The sequence below is a fragment of the Lethenteron reissneri genome, chromosome 28 (assembly GCF_015708825.2).
Source record: "Lethenteron reissneri isolate LAM-NWPU_2019-01 chromosome 28, ASM1570882v1, whole genome shotgun sequence".
Classification (NCBI taxonomy): Eukaryota; Metazoa; Chordata; class Hyperoartia; order Petromyzontiformes; family Petromyzontidae; genus Lethenteron; species Lethenteron reissneri.
In genome coordinates this window covers 857,532-883,715 of record NC_083806.1, presented here as the reverse complement: position 1 = coordinate 883,715, position 26,184 = coordinate 857,532, and the positions used below count along the sequence as shown (strand labels likewise).

General features: G+C 44.9%; 1 protein-coding gene across 1 annotated transcript; it reads right to left on the bottom strand.

Annotated features, from left to right (window-relative positions):
• Positions 1–1,812: 1,812 nt before the first annotated feature.
• Positions 1,813–23,402, bottom strand: RFC5 (replication factor C subunit 5). Its single transcript, XM_061561680.1, has 11 exons — positions 23,288–23,402; positions 20,135–20,199; positions 19,794–19,930; positions 15,953–16,032; positions 14,846–14,919; positions 14,027–14,186; positions 13,689–13,770; positions 8,304–8,433; positions 5,581–5,658; positions 3,656–3,710; positions 1,813–3,001 (listed from the first exon to the last, which is right to left on the bottom strand). The coding sequence occupies exons 1-11, from the start codon at positions 23,317–23,319 to the stop codon at positions 2,905–2,907; spliced, it is 990 nt and encodes a 329-aa protein (XP_061417664.1). The 5' UTR covers positions 23,320–23,402; the 3' UTR covers positions 1,813–2,904.
• Between the last annotated feature and the right edge of the window lie 2,782 nt (positions 23,403–26,184).

The window sequence follows — 26,184 nt, the reverse complement described above, 5'->3', positions numbered from 1 at the left end:
ACAAGTCTATTGACACGCTTTGACGGCCCTTTTCATGGACCGAATTGCCAGTTCGAGAGTACATCTCAGAGGGAAGCTGTTGCAAAACACTCAACTTGTACTTTGATGAACCTTTATATATCGCTTGGGACTCCACTTGCCACGTCATCGCTCCGGGTTCAATAACTTGGAGCAGCACTTTGGTAGGAGGCCAATATTGATTGCCATATGGAGAGCATAGCCCCTGCCAGAATAATGTACATTTCCAGCACAGGCTGAGGAACGTCAATGGATGTGCACCACCCAGTGCGTGATGCATCAAGCTCGGGATTTTGCAGTATTTTAATTGGCCTCACACTGATGCTATGACAGAATCGTGGTGTTAGGTGCCTCATCAAACATGCGATGGTTGCCGTTTATTGTTGAAATCGGAAGCCGTGCAGATTCGAACACTTGATGTTACGAGCCGAACGGCTTACAACAGAAACGCACGCAGCTCCGATTAGCATGTACGGTGTGAAAGGTAAATATACGTTCAGATACTTTTCACCAAAGTGGTGCATTTATTCCATTCTCAAGACTGAATTCAGACAGCTGAGAAATAATAACTCTGCTGCATGAATACAAATGTTGAAAAGAAAAAAAATGTACCTGTAAAAACAAAGTTTTTCATTATAAATCCTTTATATGCGTGGCATCTGTTTAATTTTATTATTCATTTCTGTTTTTCTTGAGTAAGCAAGCAAGCAAGTGAAGTTAATATAAAGGATTTAAAAATGAAAGATCACTTCTTGACATGCCCGTATATTCCCGAGGGCACTAGCGTTGACCCGTTTTACCACTTTCAAGAACCTGGCGGCTTCAATTGAACTGCTCTATAAATAGTCTCCACTGTACAGCGTGGGGGCAGGGATTTCATGCCATGTGGTTAGCCAACATTTGCGTCATCATGAAACGGGCGGCTACAGTCCTCTCGTCCTCTGGCTTGAGATGGCTGCCACCTATGGGTCAGATGATTGTCTGCCACAATTAAGCAATTGGTAATTAAATATTTTTTTTCCCCTAAACAGTGTAAAATTTAGGAAAATGTTTTTAATGAAAATTAATTGTCAAGCACAACGAGTCTGTGTGCAAAATGTCAGCTCGATTGGATCACGGGAAGTGGGTTAAAAAACGACCGAAAGATTTGCACGGTCCTAAGCAAGCAAGCACGCAAGCACGTGAACTTAATATAAAGGATTTAAAAAGTGCAGTCATACAAAATCTTAAACTCAAAAGCTTTGTCAATAATGCCGCTTTATGACATAAAAATGCGACAGTGGTGAGTTTTTTTTACACTATATACCAGTGATGGGTAACCGAGACAAGTTGGTGAGCCACATGAACCACCCACCTTCACCGTGGTGGGCCACGAGGTTGACATCGTGCTTTTGCACAAATTATGACCCCACGCATCACCCTCAACACACTTCGACCAGGCCACCACGGGTGACTCCACGGGCACACAGGTTGCCCACCATTGCTATATATGGTGTTGATATAACATTTTAGGGTTAGTTTAGTTTACATGACTGCTTAAACACCACACATTGGGATATTTGATTTAAACCATTGTCCAATTACAGTTGCTGTTGCATTAGGTGATAGTTTTATGTGTCTGCTGCCAAGAAATAGTTTCTTATCACTGGCTCAAGGCTGCAGTTTGATGCTGCCCCAAGTCACATATCAGCAGACTCTTGTGACTCGGGAGAGATCTTGGTCTATCCTCGCCCATGTCCGCGTCGGAAAATTCCACCGCTATTTTAAACGGATGCAAGAGAAAAAGAATACGGATGCCGTACACGTCAGATACTTTTATTTCGGCAGGAAAGTTTCACAGCAGGTTTCAACAATCCCGCTGCATTGTGGGTGACAAAGGTGGTTGTGATGGTTTGTGATTCGTTCAATCTGGCGATCCTTTGCAACAAACGACGGAGAGAAAAACGTTAATCGATTTCCTGCCGAGCATTATTTCCAGACTCCAATTTGGGATCAATTCGGCCTCCATGTGGTGTTGGTAAAATGACGACCACTGTGGCAAGGCATAGGGATGGACTACCACACACCAGGAAGGCGCCAACAAAGATGACCGCTATTCATTTACTTGGGTTGGAAGCAGGTGCTTGAGCAGATTTTATTACAAATCCTGCGACTTAGTCTTTACCGACCCAGACAAAAGTAATGGTCTATTTAAACAAGTCTTGGGTGTCTTGCACAAAAGCAGACTTCTGTAGGCTGAGACTGTTTATCACGTCAGAATCTGGATGTAACCATAAACAAGCACAGCTCTGTAATGTAAGCATACAAGCATACAAGCTTACATTACACAGGTAGAGGGAAGGCAAAGCCATTTGAAACATGCACACTAATGATATATTAACAGCCTTACTTCCAGGGGGCATACCAACACCCAACTTCTATTATACTCGATAGACTAAATATAACATGTGGGTGTTGTGCTACTTGCTTTAACGCTGCAGATTTGTTCCGAACACTGAGCCAAACCCGTCTCTCTAACAATCCTAAAAGTACAAGGTTTTCCGACGACTTTATAATGTACTCCATCTTGCTTGGAAGGTGACACTGAAATGCTGAGGAAGGATTTTATTTACAGCATGTGGTATTTCAAGCCCTCTTGTCAAGTACGCAGATGTCATGTCGGTCAAAAACCCCTTCAAGAGTTCCGTGCTCATCTCACCACACAAAGTGTCCGTGAAGGATACAAAAAAATAATAATACCCCATCCCATTTGTTACGTTGATTCAGCGATCAAACATCCGATCGTAGGAAATGAAAACTCCAGCTGTAGTAGTCAAATGAGCTCAGAGTCCCACTTGCTCACACGTCACCGCGAAGCCCGAGGTGCCACGGGGTTTCGTCGTGCCCTCATGCCTCGGCCGCCACCATGTCCCGCGCCACCTGGAACGCAGCGATGAGGGAGCTCAGCTGGATCTTCTCGTTGGTGCCCGAGGCCAGGTGGTACCTGCAACAAAAATAAATGATGCAATTTTGAACAAAGAAGAAAAATCGTGCATGCGCATGGATTCTGCAATACCTTCCAGCCGTGCATTTGTCCTCAAGTCATGAGCAGTATTGAAGCTGATGGGGAGCTGTTAGGGCAAAATGCTTTTGTGTATTTACAGAGTTCCCTTAGCTTTGGAGTGTGTGCACGTTTTGGGCAAACCTTTGAGACAATGTTGAAACTAGTCCAAGGTTTGCATGTGTTGAAGCAATGCTGCTGAAATTATGCACTCTCAGCCTTGTAGCTTAAGCGATGTGCAAAAACGTTTTTGGATGTGGAGAGACAGGTATTTAAACAAGACTTATTTCCACTTAATTATTGTGTTTCTAATATTCTCCAGAGCAACGTTAATAATTGTTATGAGATTAGATAAATTTCATCAGTGTTCTCAGGCAAGTCCCTAAAAACTACAACTTTACACTCAAGATTCACTGACATTGGTTCATCTTTACTCGAGTTAGTGCCCCCTTCTCCCTACTATAGATAGACAGAGCTAATGCATAAACACTTTCAAGCTTGTTGTAAAGCGTTCATAGAAAAGCGCATGGGTTTCCATGGAAATCTCAAAGCTGTTGAGTGTGGGTGTGTGCATGAACGACAGTGAAGTCAACTCACTCGACTTCTGCCATCTTGGTGAGGAGGTGAATCCTCACCGACATGGGGAAGTCAACTGTGGAAAAAAAAAATTGGCATTCACATTAAACAAGCCAGACAAAGACACACCCCTATAACAAAGCCATCCACAAAGGAAAGAAGCCGCCCCCCCCTAGGGTTGGCATTCACACGTAACAGTCAAACAGCAGGTTACTCCAGTTGAAGTGAGCCAGTAGCAGCAGCAAGTGGTAAGTGCTTTGCCAAACAAGATAAAGTTAATTGTGCATAAGAATTAGCCTGGAGGCAGCTTGTACACAGCATAATGAAATAGGGTGCAATCCCTGTTTGCAAATGTTGATTCAGTTGCAAACGAGTTGCATCACTGGATTGTAAAAAATTTAAGACAAAGCAGCACAGCTGAAACAATGGTGTAAAAGTCAACATGTGAGGCCTCTAATTTAAAGAGTGTGGTGGTGAGTCAGTGGCGGCCATTGATTTAACCTTCCTGGGATGCAGACATTCTCTCCAAATTAAACAAATGCTGTTGATTTTGCACAGTGGTATTGTTTATCAAATTACAATGAGGAATTACTTTCCCAACTGTTTGACTGAGTGGGGGCACTATGCAACTGCATCAACACTTGGATAGAAGCAATAGATGTCCTGCTGAGGCAGACTACAGCACGGCATCATTGGTACACATGTGTGACGTTCCGAAGCTAAAGTCTAGAGTTACGAGATGGCCGGGTAGCTCAGGGGTCAATGCCGAGCTGACACTGCTGACATCCCGCCTGTGATGAATTAAACTGGATTTTCAAGTGTAGTGAGTTGATAGGCTTAGATCGGTCACCTAATGACCGCACACAAAATAATATACATTTTGTTCTGCAGGCCAGGTGGGAAATGCTGCACCCCTGATGGTGTGGACCACTTGAGGGGATTTCAGAGGTAGCTCTGTGATATCCACTTCAGTGGGCCATTCTCTTTAAAATGAAGGGTTACGCTGCACTGCGAGACAATCTAACAGGTTATTCGTCTCTTTGCACGACGCCCATAGCACAATGAGATACATTTTTGTCAAGATAAATCAGATTGGCTGTAGACCTCAGGGTGCAATAGTGAACCTCACCCTGGCAACTCCCCACAGCAGACTCCCTCTTGACATCAGTAAAATGGCAAATTAATGTGAAAAATGACGAAGGGGGTACGTGAATATAGCGATGCTTAGTGCGGGTTTTCTGTTCCTGGGCTCCATTACGTGAGTGACAATCACCCCTACACTATCATCAGAGGTGGAAGGGGGGTTACAGCACAACTCATACTTCTAAGGTTGCAAGTTGAAATCCTGGTTAAGGGTCGATGGAGCCCTCCATCTCTCTGAGGTCGTTAAACTGAGTACTCTTAACACATTGGTGAGACATCACTAATGTTTGTCTTATGGATATACTTGATCCTGTCATAGGAATATGGATTTTATAACACTGCCTTAGGGGTGTATCCTGGAAAAGAGTGCCATCTGAACAGCAGTTGTGAGTGTTTTTTTTACTCTGTGATCACGTCATGATATGAAGAATCAATTTGGATATCTCTTTGTGTTCGGGAAGAATCCATTGAAACAAATATTACCCGAGATGCATTCACGTGATCTTTCTTCGACAGCATAAGTTGCAGCACTTAACCATTCACTCTGCCAGTGTTATAGAGTCAAACCGATATTTGAATTCTGTGATGCGATGTAGTTACATTCTTACAATGCAGAAACACATTTCACGAGCTTAGTTTTTTTGTGCCATCGAGTCACTACATTTCAGAACCCAGTTTAATTACGTGCGGCTGGACCTGGACTCCAACCCTGGATCTCAGTGGCACAAGATCACCCCTCTGAACTCGAGCCACACGACCACTACTTTCAGCTCATCATTTTGTGAATTCTGAACAGGACTCACCCCTGTGGACGAAGGTGTGCACCTCTGTCAGGATGTCCTGCAGCGCCAGACCCTTCAGAGTCTTCAATTTCATGATCTCTGCGAGTGGTGCTAAGGAATTGGCAGTAACAAAAGATGAGGCAAGCCCAGCATGTGTCCGCTGGCAGTTTTTTTCCATTAATCCCCTGAGCAGGAATCAAAACGCACGACCAGGCGAGATGGAGATTTCTACCCGCATCGGTCGTGGCTGCATGGCAATTTCAATCCCAGATGCCATCTTTAAATAAAAAAAATATATGAATCTTATAAGGAGTCATGTGGGGTGGCAGGGTGTGGAGGTGGTGATCCGTGTGCTTCTCTCCCCCTGTTCTGCATGGGTTCCTCTGGATTCTCTGGTTTCCTCCCATCGCTAAGAAATATATACAATGTAACTGGCATTGGCCAAATGTTCCAATACTTAAATATTACCTGCAAATTACTCAATTGAGTAATTACTCAATTTAGATCTAAACCAAAAAACCTTAATGGATAATATTGGTCGCGAAAGCATGTGTGTTAAATGACTTAATTGAGATTACACAGCAGCAACATTGCCCTTTCCTGCGATAACTTGGGAGGCCCCTTCTGAAATCGTCTGGAGATTCAGTGAGGCTTGTGTGGGTAAACAAGTGTAATTATAATAATAAAGCAATCATTGATTTCTTTGAATTGAAATTAGTTAATCAGCACTGGGCGCACATTGTTCTCTCCATGAGGCTGCAATGAAGCAGTAATGAAGCAGTAATTGAAAAGGATGCTGCTGTGGTTTAATGGTTTGCATGCTGGATTTGAAATCCAGGGCTCACTGGCTTGATCTGCCTGTACCATGGCAGTTGAGACAATGAAGCAAATTTACTAAATCCCCCCCCCCTCCGGCCTCTCCACCCAACTGTATAACTGTGAACACCACACGAAGTGTATCATCAGGTCACATGTGGTGGGGTAGCCAGAGTGGAAGTAAAGGCCAAAATATCCATAAGGGATCTCTAGAGCCACACCTTTTACCTTTAGTAACTAAAAATCAAAAGGACTGTATTTTCTATTTAAACTACTTTTAATTTTAACCAGGTAAGGCCCACTGAGCTATACAGCCCTTTTTCAGAAGCGACCTGGCCACAAATGACAGCCCAACGAAGTGGCTTATCACGTTGACATTTATAGCAGCCAAATACTCGAAATGCATGTTTGTAAATGTGGAGGGAAAAAATGGAGGCCCTGGAGAAAAATCCACGCGACCACGGAGAGAACATGTAAACTCCAAACATACAGGCATCAGGGTTGGGATCGAATCCATGACCTCAACTTCAGCCATAACTCAAATATGATCTCTAAAAGCAACTGCTACCACCAACCTCAATCATAGCCCAATAATCAGATAGCAAGGGGAAGCAACTGACTGTACAATGGTCTTTCAATATATAATGTTTCCAAAGAGAAAATCAATCAGTGACTATTTTCTTAAGTGCAGTACTTGGAAATTAGATCAGCTTTACGGGACCCGCTGAGTAGTGGGGTCCCAGGTTGCTCGTGATGCGATGGACAGGGAAGGGCTGAGGAGGCAAGATATTCTGGTGTGTCTTAGGTTTAAGGCCAGCACCAGTGCGGGTGTGAGAACAAGGGAAAAGTTTTACTTTTAACATTACCATACTGTGCGGTGTTTTTTTTTATAAATTACCATTATAGCCACGGGGAAGGAACAAGTCATTGCCAGTCCTAATTGATTGATGGGCAATTCAAATACACACAATGTGATCATCGCACAATTCACCACATCAATCACAACCTGAGCTGGGAGAATTAAAAAACCTGCCAGCAGCGGCCCCAAGACAAAATTGTACTGATATGTCTAAAGTGAAACCTCACTATTAGATACTGGAACACAGCGTAACAATGGATTATTCTACACTGCTCCCTGCTAACAACATCGCCACACAACAGCCAACAACATCTGTTTTATGCACGTGGTTGCCCTTCCAAGCTTATCCATACTTAACCCAGTTTAGTGCATTCCTGGGTGATTTAGTAATAGGCAAGTGTTAGCAAGCCTATCTGCCCTTACATAGTTGTAGGTTATACTGATTTAAACAAGCAGACTGTGTGCAGCTGAGCATGACTCACTGGATTAATTTCTGTCATTGTGCTGCAGTCAGTGTCTCCATGCTTATCAAGCATTGGGTATTGCCACCAGTATTGATCACTCGGACTCAGTGGTGCAGATTCTGCACGCCTTTGGCAAGCGATAATAGGCGTAACTAAGTTAGATAGAATAATACACAAAGATATTTTAGAGAGATCTTGAAGTTTGATTGAACACTAATAGCACTGATTGAGGGCTGCAGACTGATAAGGCACGGGGTCAGCAAGGTTGGCTATGTAGGATGAGAGAGTTCTACATACATACAAAAGAATGTCACCAAACAAGAATCCAGCAAAAGCAACACCAATGAAAGTGTAATCGAGGGGAGAAAAAAAATACAGACTAATAAAAGTGAGGTATAGCATAAAAGGAATGTCATGGAAACATTGGCAACAGATGGGACATGATGACACCTCACATCTGGGACTTTTGCACCATCCCCAAAATGTTTTCGTCATGGCTCGGCACCAACCGAGTTATTTGAGATCACCACTAAGGTCAGACGTGTGTGTGTGTGAGTAGCTGCCTCACACACGTGGGGAAGGGTAAGGGTAGCCGAGCTGGATACGTCTGTAGGCACCACTGAAGTCGCTGTTGAGCATCCAGTCCACGATGTTAGCGATGTCCGACTTGAGCGGCTGCCCCGTGCACGTGTACACGTTGTTCTCCGTTACGCGCCCGTATGCCATGTTGGTGCTCTGACTCACGGGCATTGCAAAAAGGATGGGATGGGAGGAGGCAGGGGGGGGGTAGAGAGTCAATGTTTGTTTAGCACAGGGGTGAATAGGACTTTCAAATACCTTTCACGGGCAACCACAGACAAAGATCCCCATTTAGCCTTAACAGACTGTTGGGGCAAGTGCTGTTAGCAAGTAGCACCTGTGAAGGCCGATACAGCACACTAGGGGGTGGGTAGCCAGCACTATGTCCGGCTGCCTTTGTCTTCCCAGTGGCAATGTTTACACATCGCATCAGGTACACATTTATGGTTCCTACAGGAGGCCCAGGACAGATTTTTTAGATAATCGTCACTGGTGTTGGCCATGAGCGGGAATCAAACTTGATTCGCCGGGTTTGTAGCGCAACGTGCTAACCACTGCACTACCGCTCCCTACTAGGGTGCTGGCCACCCACCCCCTCGTGTGCCATGCCGGCTTTCATAGGTGCTCGCTAACAGCATTTGTTTTTACAGTCTGCTAAGGCTATAATGGGAGATCTTTGTCTCATGGGCAACCGCACACTAACACACACACGCAGCACAAACACTTCTACCAGAAGTGTTTAAGCTCACTAAAGTCGAAGCGCAGGGGGCCTTCCCTGGTAAAATAAAATAATTTATAGTTTACTGCAATGTTGCTGGGTTAAAAATATTTCCGTTTAGTACCCAATTAGTGTGGCTAATATTCATGCAGCGATGTAATACAGTAAACCCTTGCTGTTTGCGAGTTCTGGATTTGCGAGTTTCGCATATTCGCGAGTGGCTAAATGTATAATGCTTCTTTATTCGCGACCTGCCGGACTCCAGTATTCGCGAGTGTACATGGTGCCAGACCACCGACACTGGGGAGGTGCGCGCATAATTTTAGATTTGAAACGTTCTGTGAAGATTACGAATGCCCGACCTCAGCTGCCTGCTTTGTCCTGAAGTCTCGCAGTAATCCCACTCTGAACTTACTATTGTGCATCGTACTTGCTTGTTAATTGCCCTTAATCATGGTTCTCAAGCATCCATTGAGAGAGAAGCGTGCGTCTGCTGAAAAAAGGCAAAATAAAGTCAAGAGTTTTGGTGAATTTTGCATTAGCGAGTGTTTTCAAGAACGTAACCCTCGCAGACAGAGAGGGTTTACTGTCTATCATTTGTGGGGATTTCAAAGCGGTAGGCCACACGTGACTGTGGACTACATGAAATGAAGACATGGGCCATATTCGGCCAGCATTCTGAACACAGCCCTGGTTTAAAAGAAGCTGATCCTGAGTCTGTCTGATAGATCATATTTGAATGTCATATGCACTCGTGTAAAATTATTGAAATAAAATGTATTTAAGTTGGCTTACTGTTGCTAACTGCACGTTGTGGGCAGTGACCAAGGATGGCATTACGGTATGGCATGGGATTTTTCGGTTAAGTACGGTACAATATTATGGTATGATATTTCTTGACTTAAAGTTTTCGTGACTGCAGGAATTCATATTCTTTGGGTATTTCGGTAAAGTCACGTAGATATGTTCAAAGAAAATAACAAAAACTACAACGTTTCGATCTCAACACAAGCGGTTGTTATCAGGAAAAGGGGGTTAGCCTCTAAAGGCAAACTGTTTATAAAGGTTTGAAATGGGCGTAGCCCAAGTGTCAGCAGCATGGCCGGGGCAGCTAATGTTAATGCAAGTGATGGTACTTGTAGTGGGTGACGACGGCGCTGGTGGTGGGTTGTCAACAATTATAGGGGTGCCAAGTAATCATTGCACCTCCCTTTACACACTCACACTGCTGACGGTGGAGGTTTCTGCTAGAGGTGATGGTACTCATATAGGGCCACGACGGCACTGAGCCATCTGGTCTCTTTTCGATTAAAACATCCAAGAATGGTACCTTGCCATACTTTTCCACCTCCATGGTGAATTTGATGGCTGGGTGTATAGAATTTATGTGGTTGGGGAATTGGTTCAGAGCTGGTCGGCGATGTGGCCAGATGACGAACGTATCATCTACGTACCTCTTCTACAAGGACGGACGTAGAGTGGATGCCTGGATGGCGTCTGTCTCAAATTTTTCCATGAAAACATTGGCTACAACTGGAGATAAGGGAGAACCCATTGTGGCACCTTCAACTTGTTTGTAGGATGTTCAATTCCAGGTGAAGTAAGTGTTGGTGAGGTAGTGTCTCACCAGAGCCAGGTACATCAGCATTCAGTCCTTGTTGGACCAAATCTTCAATGATTGCAATGGTGTCAGGCACAGTAACTTTGGTAAACAAAGAGATTACATTGAAAATAACGAGCAAATCACCTGGAGATAGTGAGATGCCCTTAATTAACGATACCAAGTGAGCTGAGTTAAGTACAGCTGAGGCGGTCTTACCAGTGAATGGTTTTAAGGTTTCAGACAGAAATTGGGCCAGTTTGTAGGTGGGTGAGTCAATGGTGGAGACGATAGGACGAAGGGGTGTACCTTCTTTATGGATGTTTGGTAAGCCATACAATCTGGGTGGTCTAGCAGCAGAGGGTTTTAAGGAAAACCACTTGGTTGGTTCGATTAAAGATGTCGAATCAGTGATGATATTGTTGGTTTTCGTAACGAGGCTGTTGATAGGATCTCTTTCCAAAATCATAAGCAAACACTAGATCCAGGTTAGATTTAACACAGTAAATAAAATTCGTGATCTGGTCCCATCTGTGAAGGATGTGATCCCTGACATGCAATACCCCAGCGTCTACAAACTAAGCTGTGTCGGCGGCAGTACTTACATTGGGGAAACTAAGCGACACGTCTCGGACCGTGTTCGTGAACATAAGGCAGATCCGAAACACGGTAGGACCAATACCTCGGCTGTGGCTGATCATCGTTTTAATGTGGTGGGCTCACGCGAAATTGATTTCTCTAAGACAAAAGGTACTTTGCAAACCCATTGGCTATCAACAAATATGCGTTCATGAAGCCATCCATATATACAGACATAGACACAATTTCAACCGAGAAGATGGGTACAACCTCAGTAATCACTGGAAGGACATTATCAACCAGTTTAAGTCATAACTGGCTGTAATATTGCCATTTTAGACCTGGCAGCCCTTTAATTGGTGGAAGCTCACCACCGGGACCATCACTGCCCACTACTACCATCACCACTAGCAGTAGCCCTTCATTGGTTGAAGCCCACTACCAGCGCCGTCGTGGCCCTCTACGAGAACCATCACTTGCATTAACATGAGCTGGCCCCCACCCAGGCTGCTGACACTTGGGCTACGCCCATTTCAAACCTTTATAAACAGTTTGCCCTTAGAGGCTAACCCCCTTTTCCTTATGACAACCGCTTGTGTTGCGATCGAAACGTCGTAGTTTTTGTTATTTTCTTTGAACCTATCTACATGACTTTACCGAAAGACCCAAAAAATATGGTACAATATCTTTTCATCAGGTATGGTATGAAAGTACGGTATTTTTTTCTTACCTTTTTCATACTCTTTTCGTACGAACTCGGCTGCTCAATTAATTAGAAACTAAGCTTCTTAATTCCATTCTACTCTTTTTCTTTCAAGGTGGCTACAATAATTTAACACATCAGTTATATTTTGATTTAAAGCATCAGTTATCATAACTAAAATGGCAGGCAAGATTACTCTCTCAAAATGCCACTTACCGCTGATAACGGATGAGAATTTTAAGCATTTGAATGAATATTTCGAAATTAAAGAGTAAAGAGCTCTCTACAAAAAAAATAAAACAAGAAGAACGATATACTATCAGCTTGCTTGTCATCTATCCTTTATTTTCCAAGATTTGTTTTCCTTAGGTATGATATAAGGTACGAAATTATGATACGAAATTCTACTGTACTGATACTGTATGAAAAAAATCTTCAAAGATACGGTGCAAAATTACAGCACAAATTTTTTTTTTAGTACAAAATATGAAAATATACCGTACCGTACCGCTACGCTTGGCGGTCACGAGGCCCAGCAGCAGCACTATCGTTGTTTGCTGCAGAGGTTTGTGGTTTGAATCCAGCAAGCCGTCTTGGTTAATACTGCAGGTTTATCAACTGTAAAATAGGCGCCGTCTGCTTCGCAGGTTACGTTAAAGATTCTGTGCTATTGTATGCCGGCATCATGGTACACATTTGTGCCTTATTTATTACTTACAACCACTCAATGGGGATCACACAGCAACATCACCCCCTCCTGTGAAACTACTGCAGACTGTGCCTGTGAAACACAGCAGCGTCTTTGTTCACGATGATCTTATCTTATTTTATATTTATAGAGCGCCTTTGTTGAAGGCACTTCACATAGTTAAAAAAACGGTAAAATAGAAGAATCATATTGATGGCAGGGGCGTGCAAAGGCTGAGGAATGGGTGACCATGAAATATGGTACTTAGGGGTTACGAAAGGGTAAAGGAGGCATGGGAAAGAAGTGGAGGGGCGAGGGGAGGAAAGAGATCACCCTACACTATAGGAATGGCACAAGTATCAAATGCACTAAATTATTACTATTAGAAAATAGCTTTACTTAATCACCTCGAACGGGTATAAGCAAAGTCATTTCGTCATGTGTCAATCACCCAAATAGCTTAGCCGTCACAACCGGGATGGGCTGGGTTAAGAGAAAAGACAAACGTATGATATTGTGTTTTTTATTGGGGACTATCAACTTGCTACACTTGAGAGGGTATGAATTGAGCAGCAACTATACATCATTGTCTAAATTGTGAATGCAGCTGCTGGCTTCAGAGTAAAACTTGTGAATGACACTTGTGCCCTCGGAGAACACTCACACTGGACATGAGTTCACACACAGATCCAGACTCAAGACACTCACAGATTCACGCAGAAATCCACAGACTAATACAGAGACACACAGACTCACACAAAGATCCATTGATTTACAGAGACCCACAGAATCACGCAAAAAGATCTAAAGATTCACACGGTGACCCATAGACTCAGAGACCGAGACTCATGCAGAGGAGACCTATATACTCATAGGCTCACAGTGGACATGGGTTCACGATGTGTTACACTGATTAATTATTGCTGTGCACCACAGTCACATTGGGAGATAGTTTTATTTTCCCTTTGTGGAGGTGATTGAACCTGTATCTGCACCTGTGATCGCAACTGCCGTGGGCAGTGCGAATATGATGCGAGGTAACCCGCAATGTGTGACGCAAACCCATTGGTCAGTTGCCTTCCACAAGAGAAAGCGACACAGCGCAGAGCCCACGTGCACTCACCTGCAGCATGTTTAGCGCACGCCGCATGTCCCCGTTTGACAGCGTGACGAGCGCGTTCATCCCATCGTCCGTTACGTCCACCCTGTGGCCGCACGAGCAAGGGGGCACACGTTAGAGAAAAATACACCCACAGTACAGCACCTGTAAAACAATGTGTGAAGACATATCAAGCGATGCACCAGACCTCCATTGTATGTGTCAATGACAAGATCAGTGAGATTTTTGTCAATGTATATATTTTTTTACACCGCAGAAAACACAACTCTTTAAGTGATATTTGAATTCCAGCTAAGCCCAGCGAAACCCAGGTCCCAGCTTCCCCCCACCCCGGGACTCACTGCTCCTCAGCAATAACGTGCAGGAGGCGTGGGACCATGAGGTCGGACGAAAGCGGGCCAAAGCGGAAGCGTGTGCAGCGCGACTGCAGTGCGGGGATGATTCGCGACAGGTAGTTGCATATGAGGCAGAAGCGCGTGTTCTCCGTGAACTTCTCCATCACTGCCGGTGGATGAAAACCAAAGACAAATATACCGGGGTTAGCCTTATCATAGACTGTAGCAGAAATATTTGTTAGCGAGCACCTATTAAGGTCGGCAGATCAACCCTCAAAACATATTCACGGAAAACCACACACCGATAATGTACTTTTCAAAGTGATACCTGAACCAGTTCTAGGCCTTTCTTAGGTCGACTCAGCCTTGAAAACATTACTACTGGGGAGAGGAAAGTGGTCAGTGGAGGTGCTGGCCACAACACCCCCTCGTGCACGGTGTTCGAATGTCATAGGTGCTCACTAACATAACTTATCCTCACAGCCTATGTAGGCTACACAGGGCATCTGTGTCTAAAGTAGAGCAGTGATGAGCGCTATGATCCTCACGATCCAGATTTATTACATCGACGCGATGGGGTACGTGGTACCTGAGCCTGTCCTGGGTATCCACTAGGTCGACTCAGCCATAAATATCTGGTGCGGTCTTTAAATATCAATAATAGTGAGACGATGTTGTTCAGGTGTAGTTCTGGCCACCCCACTTCATTGTGCCTGATGCAGGTCTAAATAGGTGCTCGCTGACAGGACTGGTCCTCACGTTCTGCAAGGTTAAACAAAGATTTTTTGTCTGTGTGTGTGTGTGCGCGTGCGAGATTCCCATCACCTCGTCGCAGGGCGTTCTGGGCGTCCTGAGTCATGGCGTCTGCCTCGTCCAAAATCACCAGCTTGTAGCCCTTCCTGGGACACCACAGTACCGCATGCTCATCATTGACAAAATTATTATATAGTAAAAAAAACCACCACGCCTGTGGATGAATTTTGTAACACTTTTCATTATGCGTTTGTCCCAGCAAGTATTTAAGAAATATGATGACTCTCCGAGCCACACAACGAGTGCATGACTTGTGAAATTGCGAAACGATGTCATATTCAGCAACATCATGGCCAGGCATTGTATGCACACATGGCCTGTGACATCATCACTTTGGCTGACAAAGCTTATCCAATTAGCGCTGGATTGTTATCAAATTTTGGCAAACTCCTTGAAAAATTTGGTTGGTTTTCTATACAAAAAACTACGTTTAGATTGCAAAATAATTTAAAGTCATTCTCTCATATCCATCTCTCCACATAAAAAAAGATTTCTTACATAATCCATCAGCCACATGGCTTTCTGGGAGTGCATAATTTCAGCATCAATCTTTCAAACAAGAAAAGCGGTTTCGACATTCAGTGTCTCATTAGCAGTCAAAGGCTTCATTGAATGACTGCTGTGAACTGCTGATCCTTTAGGCAAGGACCCTTAGTACAGTGGGCCCAGGTTGATGTAACCTTAAATGGTATAAGTGACATGTAGCGTGCTCATGTATATTTATAAAGATGTTATGAGGCAGGGAATGCATAGGCATGTGAGGTGCGTTCATGCATGTTAATAAACGCAGCATATCAAGCAAGAACTCGGGCGTGGTGGAGGTTCATTTTCACGAGCTCCCTACTAATTAAAGTCTCCAAAGTTATCCGACGGACCCAATATGTTTTACGCAAGACGTAACATTACACAAAACTCTAAATAATAATATGCGTCATTGTGGAGAATATAAATAACAAAATGATAATTATATTCCATTTAGTTTAATCATTTGAGTTTTTCCTGACCACATGTTACAGATGGACAGACTGCTAAAACATTAACGGTTTGAACTTTTGTCGGAAAGCATAAAACTCACTACACAAACACAATGCCGTTATTGAACTGTGGAACAAAGCTCACTTGAAGATGGTGCGCGTGCTGGCGAAGCTGAGGATGGGGCCTCGCACAACATCGATGCCTCGGTCGTCCGACGCGTTCAGCTGCCAGTGGGGTCAGGGGTCGAGTGGAAAGATGGTTCCACATTAGCCATAGAATAAGGCCAAGATAGACCAAGAGCCGGGATGATTAGTTGATTTAATCACGGCCGATGGGTGCAATTACGTACCCAAGCTCCACCCTGGCACCTCCTATCCAGCGGCACACATGGAAATAGAGGTGACTTTTTTTCAAAATATTTTTGTTACCTGATTAGTCGAGTTATCGAACTGATAATCGGTCAAGTAATCAATTACTAAAATAACTGGATACCCCAGCTCTACATAGACTCCACGATGTGATACAATCCCAGGTGGGGAGAAGAGATGATTATGTAGTCATAAGACAGTGCAAGTCAAGCACATTAATTCCATAGGATTTACTCTGTACTGTGTTAGTGTTATGACTGCTGTAGTGTATTATTTTACATTCAAGTTCAATCACAAACTGATACTGACACAACAGTAAATCCTTAAGAATATAAATTAGGATATAATTATAATTAGGATGCAGTTGGGCTATTTTCTTACTCTACTAGGTGTCAGGCAAGTACCCTCCAATAAAACAGCATCCTTACAAGAGAAACTAAATTGTGTCAAATTGCATACCAAGTTTCAAAGCACCACCCACATGAAGTGAAAATTACAAAGATCAAAACATGATCAACCATCCTGTGGGCTCCCCATCCGCAGGATGATGGGTGAGGGGCGGGTGTGATGCCAGTATGGCAGGGAGAGGGATGGTCTCGAACGGAATGGACATTGGCAATGGACACTCGCTATTTGGACGTGGAATGTCACGTCACTGGGGGGGAAGGAGCCAGAGCTAGTGGAGGAGGTAGAAAGGTATCGACAAGACATAATCGGCCTCACCTCCACAGAGAGTATTGGCACAGGAACCAAACTTCTCGATCGGGGGTGGTCCCTCTCCTATTCCGGAGTAAACCCTGGTTAGAGGCTTGTGTGTATCCCCAGGTGTGGGGATACTCACAAGCCCTCGGCTGGGTGCTGTTCAGTTGGAGTTTGTACCAGTGGATGAGAGGGTCGCCTCAATTAAACTCTAACTGCTGTCTGTGCTTATGCACCAAACACCAGTTCAGAGTATTCAGCCTGCTTGGAGCCGGTGGGTGTAGTGCTCGATAGAGTGCCGCCTACCGACTCCATAGTCTTACTGGGCGACTTCAGTGCTCAAGTGGGAAACGATGGAGATACACCAAGAGGCGTGATTGGAAGGAAACCCCCCCCCTTATCTGAACCCGAACGGTGAGATGTTATTGGAATTCTGTGCTAGTCACAGAATGTCAATAACAAACACCATGTTCAAATACAAGGATGCTCATAAGCATACTTGGTACCAGAGCTCCTTGGGCCGAAGGTCAATGATTGACTTTATAGTTGTATCATCGGACATAAGGCCGCATGTTCTGGACACTAGGGTGAAGAGAGGGGCAGAGCTGTCAAATGATGACCACCTGGTGGTAATTTGGATACGACGCTTGAGGCACCGACCAGATAGACGTGGAAGGCCCAAATGAATAGTGTGGGTTTTCTGGGAACGTCTGGCGGAAGACCCAGTGCAGAAAGACTTCAACTTCCACCTCCGGGAAAACTTCGCCTACACTCCAAGGGAGGTTATGGACATTGAGTCCGAGGGGACGATGTTGATGTGGCAACCCTAGGACCTATGCTCGGAAAAAGGTCTGCCGACTCAATTGAGAGGTACTGGCTTGCCAAGAGGGTGGCAGCGGTAGCAGTCACTGAAGCGAAAGCCCACACGTGGGAGGAGTTTGAAAAGTCCATGGAGATGGACTACTGGGCAGCCTCAAAGATGTTCTGGCAAACTATCGGACGCCTTTGGAGGGGTCAATGGGACTTGGAAAAGCCATATAACCGTGTTCCCCGGAAAGTCTTGTGGGAGGTGCTGCGGGAGCATGATGTACCAGTACCGCTTTTGTGTGCTATCTGGCCCCTCTATTCCCGGAGTGAGAGTTGTGTCCGTATGGTATTAAATCAAAGTAATTCACTGTGGGTGTTGGACTCCGCCAAGGCTGCGTCTTCTCTCCACTCCTGTTTGTGATTTTCATGGACAGGATATCAAGGCGCAGCCAAGGTATGGAGAGTATCCAGTACGGGGGCATGGAGGTGCTGTCGCTGCTTTTTGCCGATGACGTTGTCCTCTTTGCCTCGTCAGCCTGTGATCTCCAGCATGCACTTGAAGGGTTTGATGCTGAGTGGGAAGCGGCTGAGATGAGGATTAGCACCTCTAAATCTGAGGTCATGTTTCACTCCCGGGAGATGGTAGAGTGTGCTATCCAGGTGAGGGGGGAACAGCTACCCTTAGTGGAGGAGTTTAAGTGCCTCGGGGTCTCTTTCATAAGTGCGAGCGGGAGATCAGCCGGGGGATCGGTGCGGCGTCCAGTGATGCGGGCGCTGTACCGTTCCGTGGAAGTTAAGTTCTCGAACAAAGCTTTCGGTTTACAGGTTGATCTACGTTCCCACCCTCGCCAATGGTCATGAGCTTTGGGTAATGACGGAAAGGATAATATTGCGGATACAAGGGGCCGAAATGAGGTTTTTCTGCAGGGTTGCTGGGCTTACTCTTTGTGATCGGGTGAAAAGCTCGGTAATCCGGGAGAGCCTCAGAGTCAAGCCGCTGCTCCTCCTGATCGACAGGAGCCAGTTGAGGTGGTTCGGGCATCTGGTAAGGATGCCCCCCGGTAGATTCTCCCTGGAACTATACCGGCACGGCCCACTGGGCAAAGACCCCGGGGCCGGCCCAGGACACGCTGGCGGGACTATGTCGCTCGGCAGGCCTGGGAACCCCTGGAAATTCCTCAGGAAGACCTAGAGCCCGTTGCCAGGGAAAGGGAGGTCTGGACCGCCACTACTCAACATGCTGCCGCCACGACCCTCAGCAGGTCAAGCGGATTGAGATTCAAGCAATTTGCTATGTTAATGTAATTTTTAAAATATAGATTTGAAATCAAATGTTGGCAGGCCCTCCACAGTTAGACAATTTGTTGAAAGTGTCAAAGCAGCCATAAAGCATAATCCACAAGTTGATCAAAAAAGCTTAAATGGACTTGGATATGCCTCATAGCACTGTTTACAAAATTGGACGCAAACATTTACTGGTCTAGCTCAAATTGCAGCCTGATTATTACTCCCTTGAGGGTAAGTAAAATAATATAATTTTACAAAGTATAATTTTATTCACCTAGCTTTAACTGCTACATTCTTTAATAATGGATGATACAATTATGAGCATCCTGGATATTCAAATGGCTTGGAACAATTAAAAAGGGAAAATTGGTCATCGTTAATGTGATGCCAACCCCATGCATTCAACTTCATGAATGCCATTTGCTTCAGCATCATAATTTACATAGAGGCAGGCCACTGTGTGTCAGTATCATGACTTTAAATTGATGACTGCGGTGATGATTTTGGTAGTATTATTGACATTGGTGGTAGTAGTAAGTGGTGGTTATCGTAGTGATGATGGTGGGGATGATGACCACGATGGTAGAAATTCCCATGGTACGACAGCCATAACAGTTATGACGATTAAAAAAAAGAGATTAGAATCGTAAAAATGGTGATGGTATTCATTGTACATGTACAGGCCTTTGTCAAACCACTACTGAACTAGAGCCTCTACACCCCCATGCTTCACCATGTCGGTCAGTGTCAATTGGTGAAGGTGGGGACCATAAATGCGCACTGCCCATCATGCCATCACGAGGTCTGGAGGACGACGTACGCACCTCGAGCACCATTGAGGCAGCCTCTTTCTCTCCGTACAGTTGCCGTGCGCATGCCAGGATGGTGGACGTCTTGCCGGTACCCGGGGGGCCATAGAACAGCAAGTGGGGCAATCGGTCCTCACTGATGAACTTCTGGACTGCTCACATACAAGCATGCACACCAGAAGTGGAACAAAATTATCACCAAACAGAGTCAAATGGTTTTCTTGCTCAAACAAGCAATGGCGCTGCCCTCATCTCAGTTGGTAGCCTTGAGTCAGTGTTGGATAACAGTTGGTTTGTGATGAGTGTAGCACAACATCGCCGCCCTGTGTGGCTTTTTCTCCTGCGAGGTGACTCACTCGTAGTTAGAATATCCTTGTGTGAGATGAGCTCGTCAAGAACTCTTGGTCGATACTTTTCCACCCTTTTACAAAAAAAAACACAAACACAAACGCCGGAAAGTTAGTGAGCATTAATTCACAGTTCTTTGTCAATCCACTGCTGGATGAAGGCCTCCTCATGTCATGTTGGTCACCGAGATCGTTTGAATGTAATTCACCAATGCTTCTCAGTGTGGATAGAAGTGTCCTCTTTATATACCATTAATTTGGTGTTTAGCATGGTTTAATAAAGTCGAAGTCCGAAATGTTGACCTAAAAACACTAGCTCCTTTCGTCCATGGGATTGTCTGACCATACTTAACCATCTTAAGTTTGTTTTATGTGTTACACATATTATCCTGTTCATAGCTAGTTGCCTGGCTCTTTTACAAAGAAGATCCGTGGTACGTGAGCACAACAAATACAAAACAAAAACATCAATCATGAGAAGTTTTTTTTGGGTTAGATCGTGATTTAACCCAAAAAACCCCTATTATGGAAAAGCATAAATATTGCAGAGAACGAGTACAGGATCCTTGAAGGAAAGTTGCACAACAAATGACGCATTTAATGGTCATCAACGAAACACATGCCAATAAAAAAAAACTCTGAAAATGAGGTGACAGAAAAAGTTAGGTACAGGTGCAAGTATGCTCTGTGTTTTGGTTGAATAGGGTAGTAAGGAAAGGAAATGAGCAGCAAGGGTATTCCAGAGACGTGGAGCAGCAACTTTTTTTTTTACCAGAGTTTGAGAAAATGGTTAGTGTGGCTTGTGAAGGTGGTTGAAGGGGAGATAATTCCCAGACTGGTTTAGGTAGCAATCACCACAAATGTTATGTTCAAAGTGTAGTGCGTTAACCATTACACCACTATTTCCAGGATAAATATCAGCAGTTACATTACAAAATTTACCTTCAGGCGACTGACTACATCATGGCAATAAAATGCACCCATTTTTCACAAGTACAGCCTGCAGCATTATTATGACAGTAAAGAATTGCTGGGTGGAACGCTGGTTCAGCGTTTTAAATGATCATGGTTACCAAAGTAACACATTATAATCTTGATTTGAAGCTTTCGTGACTGCAGGAATCCATACTCTTTGGCTCTTTCAGTAATACATTATATATGGACAATCTGGGCTGAGTGGTTGATGCACATTCTAATGATGTTCTAGAAAGCATACATCTGAAATGTGGCACATACTGCATACATTAGGTCCCCAACATCTATGGTTTAGAAGTTGATTGCTTTCAATCTTTGTGCTATGCCGAAGAGCCACTGCACTAAACGCCGCCGATTACTGTATACTGTTGTCTTTTTAAGGCAGCGTTAATAACGAATGTGTTGAGTTGTTTTGTTATGAAACGTATGCTAAAGAAATCCCCATCATTAGTGAGCCGAGTAATTATTCTCCCGTGGAGTGTGATTCCAAAAACAAAAAAGCGGACAGCCTGCTACTGGTTAGTAGCATGGTATTGCCGATAGCTGGCTGCTGTTGGCTGCTAATGGGGCATAATTTAAAGGCAATCGGCTCAAATCCTGTTGTTTAAAAAAATATATATATTACGATTGAATACAGTACATCAATCGTGAGCCTTAAGAAACAATATTAATCGTTGACAACAATTATCCCTTCCACGATCAGTGAGTGAGACATGGTGGATGGGAATGGTGCGTTTGCTGCAAGGTGGCTGACAGTGGCTCTTTAGACAAAACGTGCGGTAAAAATTATATTTTAACACATAGACTTTCGCGACCAATATTATTAATAAGAAATTTTAGGGTTAGATCGCGTGAATATAAATGTGTTGTTAAACTCCCTACCACCCGACACAGCCAATGAGTAAGGCTTTTCACGTAAACAAAACATGTCTATTCGTTACTAGTTCAGCACACCAGTGTGATGGAGAGTAAACCCCACAATTACAAGTCACGATATCACATTTATCCCTCTATTTAAGACCGAAGCAGAATTTATCCACAACTCTGGCTGTCTGCCTGATGCTAGTTGTAATACTGGCGAAACGTCGTACTGTACTCGAATTTTAAATGTTGTGTTTTTACTCTCCAACACACCAGTATGCTGAACTAATAACGAATTGACATGTTTTGTTTCCGTGAAAAACCTGAATAATTGGCTGTGTCGGGTGATGGCGGGTTTAACGACACATTTATAGTTACGTGATCGAACTCAAATACTTCTATTCTGGAACATGTTTATTGTCAAAGAAAACAATCAAGAGTTGCTGTTGCGTAAAGAATTTGACATTTTAAGTTCGTGTCCCCGACATGCCCAATGAACAGAAGAGCATGGTCTCTTCTATGGCAATGTGCCTCATCGTGCTCATCTGTTGGCAGCACTGAGCCCGTGGTGGAAATTCCACATTCCTACGACGGAGGGGAATCTCGTACAAGGGCAACTGCTGTAAATGTCTCATAATGTAGTACAAGACAATACTACACAGATGTTATCCACTACACAGGGGTTACGGTCGGAGTTTTAATTGCAACTGTTGCCCACAGCGCCACCTAGCCGCAGGGTTCCTGAGCTGAACATCAACACAAACATGAGCGTTAACAAAACAAAATCCCAAAGTATTTAAAGTTGTTTGGAAGTGGTTTCTGTAGAAACTTTATTCAAGTCAAATGAGGCACAATGATCTCTTATGTTAAACGCGACTCCGCATTGCGCAGTCACATTGGAGTTCAGCAAGGGGACAAACGAATGACAGAAACACGAATGCCCATTGACTAACATGGGCATGTTTTTACCATGTTTTCCCCATGTTATTTGCCTGTGGGCATTCGTATTTTGTCATCAGTCTCCTCAGCAAGGCCGATAAAATACGAATCTTAACCAATGAAACAACGTGCATGGAATATAATGTACAAAAAGTCAAAGACGCGGTCCTGAAATTACTCGCTCACACCATTGCCAGTGGGAGCCCTCTCGAGGTTATCTTGGCCTACTCTTCCACGCTGCCTAGACGTAGTCGAAGAAGCCGAAGTCCCCACGTGAATAAAGTTGCATGATGTAAATATGAAGCACCAGTGATGATGAAGCATAGCCTAGCCATGCTGTAACGATGCACGCGCGTTGTTGCCGTGTGGGAACTAACTCGCTCTCACCACGGGAGGTTGCGCGGCGTCCGCTCGCCCATTGCGACCCCGCTTGTTACTCCGTGCGCAGGCCTCACACTTGATTCCCTAGTGCACTTTGCCACACGCGCGATACAATTGGTCGTCTACTCCGCTGCGCGCGCGCTCAGAGCCAATCAGAGTGACTTAAGTGGCGAGTGTCCGCCTATCCGCTGTAGGGAATCTGACGGGGCCGCTCGTCACGTCTGTTTTTTGGCGGGAAATGCTCGAACGCGACCGCGCTGGCTGCTGTTGCGGTGCACAAGCACAGAACACAACAACACCTCAACAACAACAACACGCCTCAGCAATACGCCCTTTAAACTAATAGATATTTCAATGAGTGGCAGCGAACACTGCCTGAGAGCGGCGGTGACGCGAGTCACCGCTTGTTGTTGCGGAGGTTCGCGGTCGGATTCCGGCGGTCGCCCTGATTAATACTTCTGTTGTATTCACCGTAATACTACTACTACCGTAATAATACTGTATCGTCATACTACTACACTATAATACAACCGTAATAATATTATACCTTAATACGACTACAACTATCGTAATACGACATTGAAATAATGCTATACCGCAATACTACCTACTACGACACTAATAATACTACAATCGTAATAATACGACTGCGCGCCGTCTGCTCAACTCGCAGTGGACGTTAAAGATCATCCATGTGGGATCGTAACGCGCATGTGTCCAGTTTGTGTCACCCTTTTTCCTGACGACTGCTCGTCTTGCGATCGAAACGTCGAAGTTTTTGTTATTTTCTGTGAACCTATCTCCGTGACTACTGAAAGACCCAAATAGTGTCCCTCCCAGCTTAAATAGACGCTCCAAGCCCAGGACGTGTCATTCAGACTCTGTCTTATCGACAGACCTGTTCTTCACCTGAGGACGGCTGCTTGCGTTGTGGCCGAAACGTCGTGAGAATTATTTTATTATGTTTTATTATTATTATTTTATTATTTCCATTCTACGTGACTTTACCGAAAGAACCAAGAAGATGAATCCCTGCAGTCACGAAAGCTTTAAAGTTTAAATCGAAATTTAGTGTCCACATTGTCAAGGCACTCGTAGCACAGCGCCGCCTGGCGTTGTAGCGGGTGAGTGGCGCCTGTTCGCGGTAGGAATTGTAGATTGATTGAACGTGAAATACCGCGAGACTGAGATGTAATCCGGCGCTGCAGTGGTCAAGGTGTTCCATTAGTTCCCTGCGTGGACGTTGTAACGTTAAACTTGTGTCATTATACTGGTAGGAACGAAGTGGACCAGACCACCAATAGATGAATGTGTCCGTCCGTCCGTCCGACTGTCCGTCCGTCCGTCCGTGTATCAACATCGCCCCCTACTGCAAACACTTGGCATGACCCTACAAAAACCTTTAGACTCAGTGACGCTATCTTGGTAGCAACATCGCCCCCTACTGCAAACACTTGGCATGACACGTGTAACATTCCCTTATTCCCTGAGATAGCTTTTGATTAAAACTTTGAAATTAAATAAAAAAAAACTCACAGCGCCCTAAAGCCTACAGCTAGGCCTAAAGCCTAGAACTAGGCCTGAAACTCTCCCTTCGTATCGTACCCCCGCGTGTGTGAAAGGGAGTTATGTTTAACAATGTTACATTCCCTCATGTTTTTAAATATAAACATTTAAATTTAAAGCTTTTACATAAATAATTAAAACATTTAAATTAAAAATTAACTCACAGCGGCCTAAAGCCTAGAGCTAGGCCTTAAAGCCTAGAACTAGGCCTCAATCTCTCCCTTCGTATCGTCCGATTTGGTGTAGCAACATCGCCCTCTACTGCAAACACTTGGCAGGACCCTACAAAAACCTTTTGACTCAGTGGGGCTTTCCTGGCTTAACAAGTGTAATAATAAACCTCGCTTCAAATTTACTTTACTGAAACGCAGCACGTTTTTTAACACAGAGACAAGAAACATTTATTAACACAGCGACGAGATACATTTAATCGCCTTATTTGTGCACGAAAAGCACGGCGCGAGGCCTAGTGCGGAAAAGGCTTCGCGAGGCCTACTGCAGAGAAGGCGTCGCGAGGCCTACTGCAGGGAAGGCTTCGCGAGGCCTAGTGCAGAAGGCTTCGCGAGGCCTACTGCAGGAGGCTTCGCGAGGCCTAGTGCAGGAGGCTTCGCGAGGCCTACTGCGACAGGCTTCGCGAGGCCGTCCGTCTGTCTGACAAGATGGCCACCCGCTCCCCCTGCGATCCGTGAACTAAATGAACTAAACAAGATGGCCGTCGCATCCGGCGCAGCCAATGACATCGCCTGTTGCAATCCTTGCTCTGTGGGCGCGCGAGTCAGTGGGGAGGGGGGTGTGGACGTCATCGCTCTGTGGGCGCGCGAGTCAGTGGGGAGGGGGGTGCTGACGTCATTGCTCTGTGGGCTCGCGAGTCAGTGGGGAGGGGGGTGTTGACGTCATTGCTCTGTGGGCTCGCGAGTCAGTGGGGAGGGGGCTGTTGACGTCATTGCTCTGTGTGCGCGCGAGTCAGTGGGGAGGGAGGTGTGGACGTCATCGCTCAACCCCCATGCACAAATCATTTTCTTTTTAACTCCTCTATACCCGGTCGATATCCCTGTACCGGTATTAGTATTATTCCTACCAGCCCACCCCGCAGGGTCCTGTTACTGGTAGGAACGAAGTGGACCAGACCACCAATAGATTAATGTGTCCGTCCGTCCGACTGTCCGTCCGTCCGTCCGTGTATCAACATCGCCCCCTACTGCAAACACTTGGAATGACCCTGTCCGACAAGATGGCCGCCCGCTCCCCCTGCGATCTGTGAATTAAACAAGATGGCCGTCGCTTCCGGCACATCACGGCAAAATTTTAAACTTCGCTTCAAAATTACTTTACTGAAA

What these genes read in the sequence shown, in the direction of transcription:
- RFC5 (XM_061561680.1), bottom strand. Translation starts at nt 23,319, where the DNA reads ATGGGCGAGCGGACGCCGCGCAACCTCCCGTG. An exon ending in CAAGGATATTCTAACTACGA is followed by an intron (nt 19,931 to 20,134) that starts GTGAGTCACCTC and finishes GTATGTGAGCAG; the next exon opens with TCCAGAAGTTCATCAGTGAG. An exon ending in CACGTTATTGCTGAGGAGCA is followed by an intron (nt 13,771 to 14,026) that starts GTGAGTCCCGGG and finishes GTGCGGCCACAG; the next exon opens with GGTGGACGTAACGGACGATG.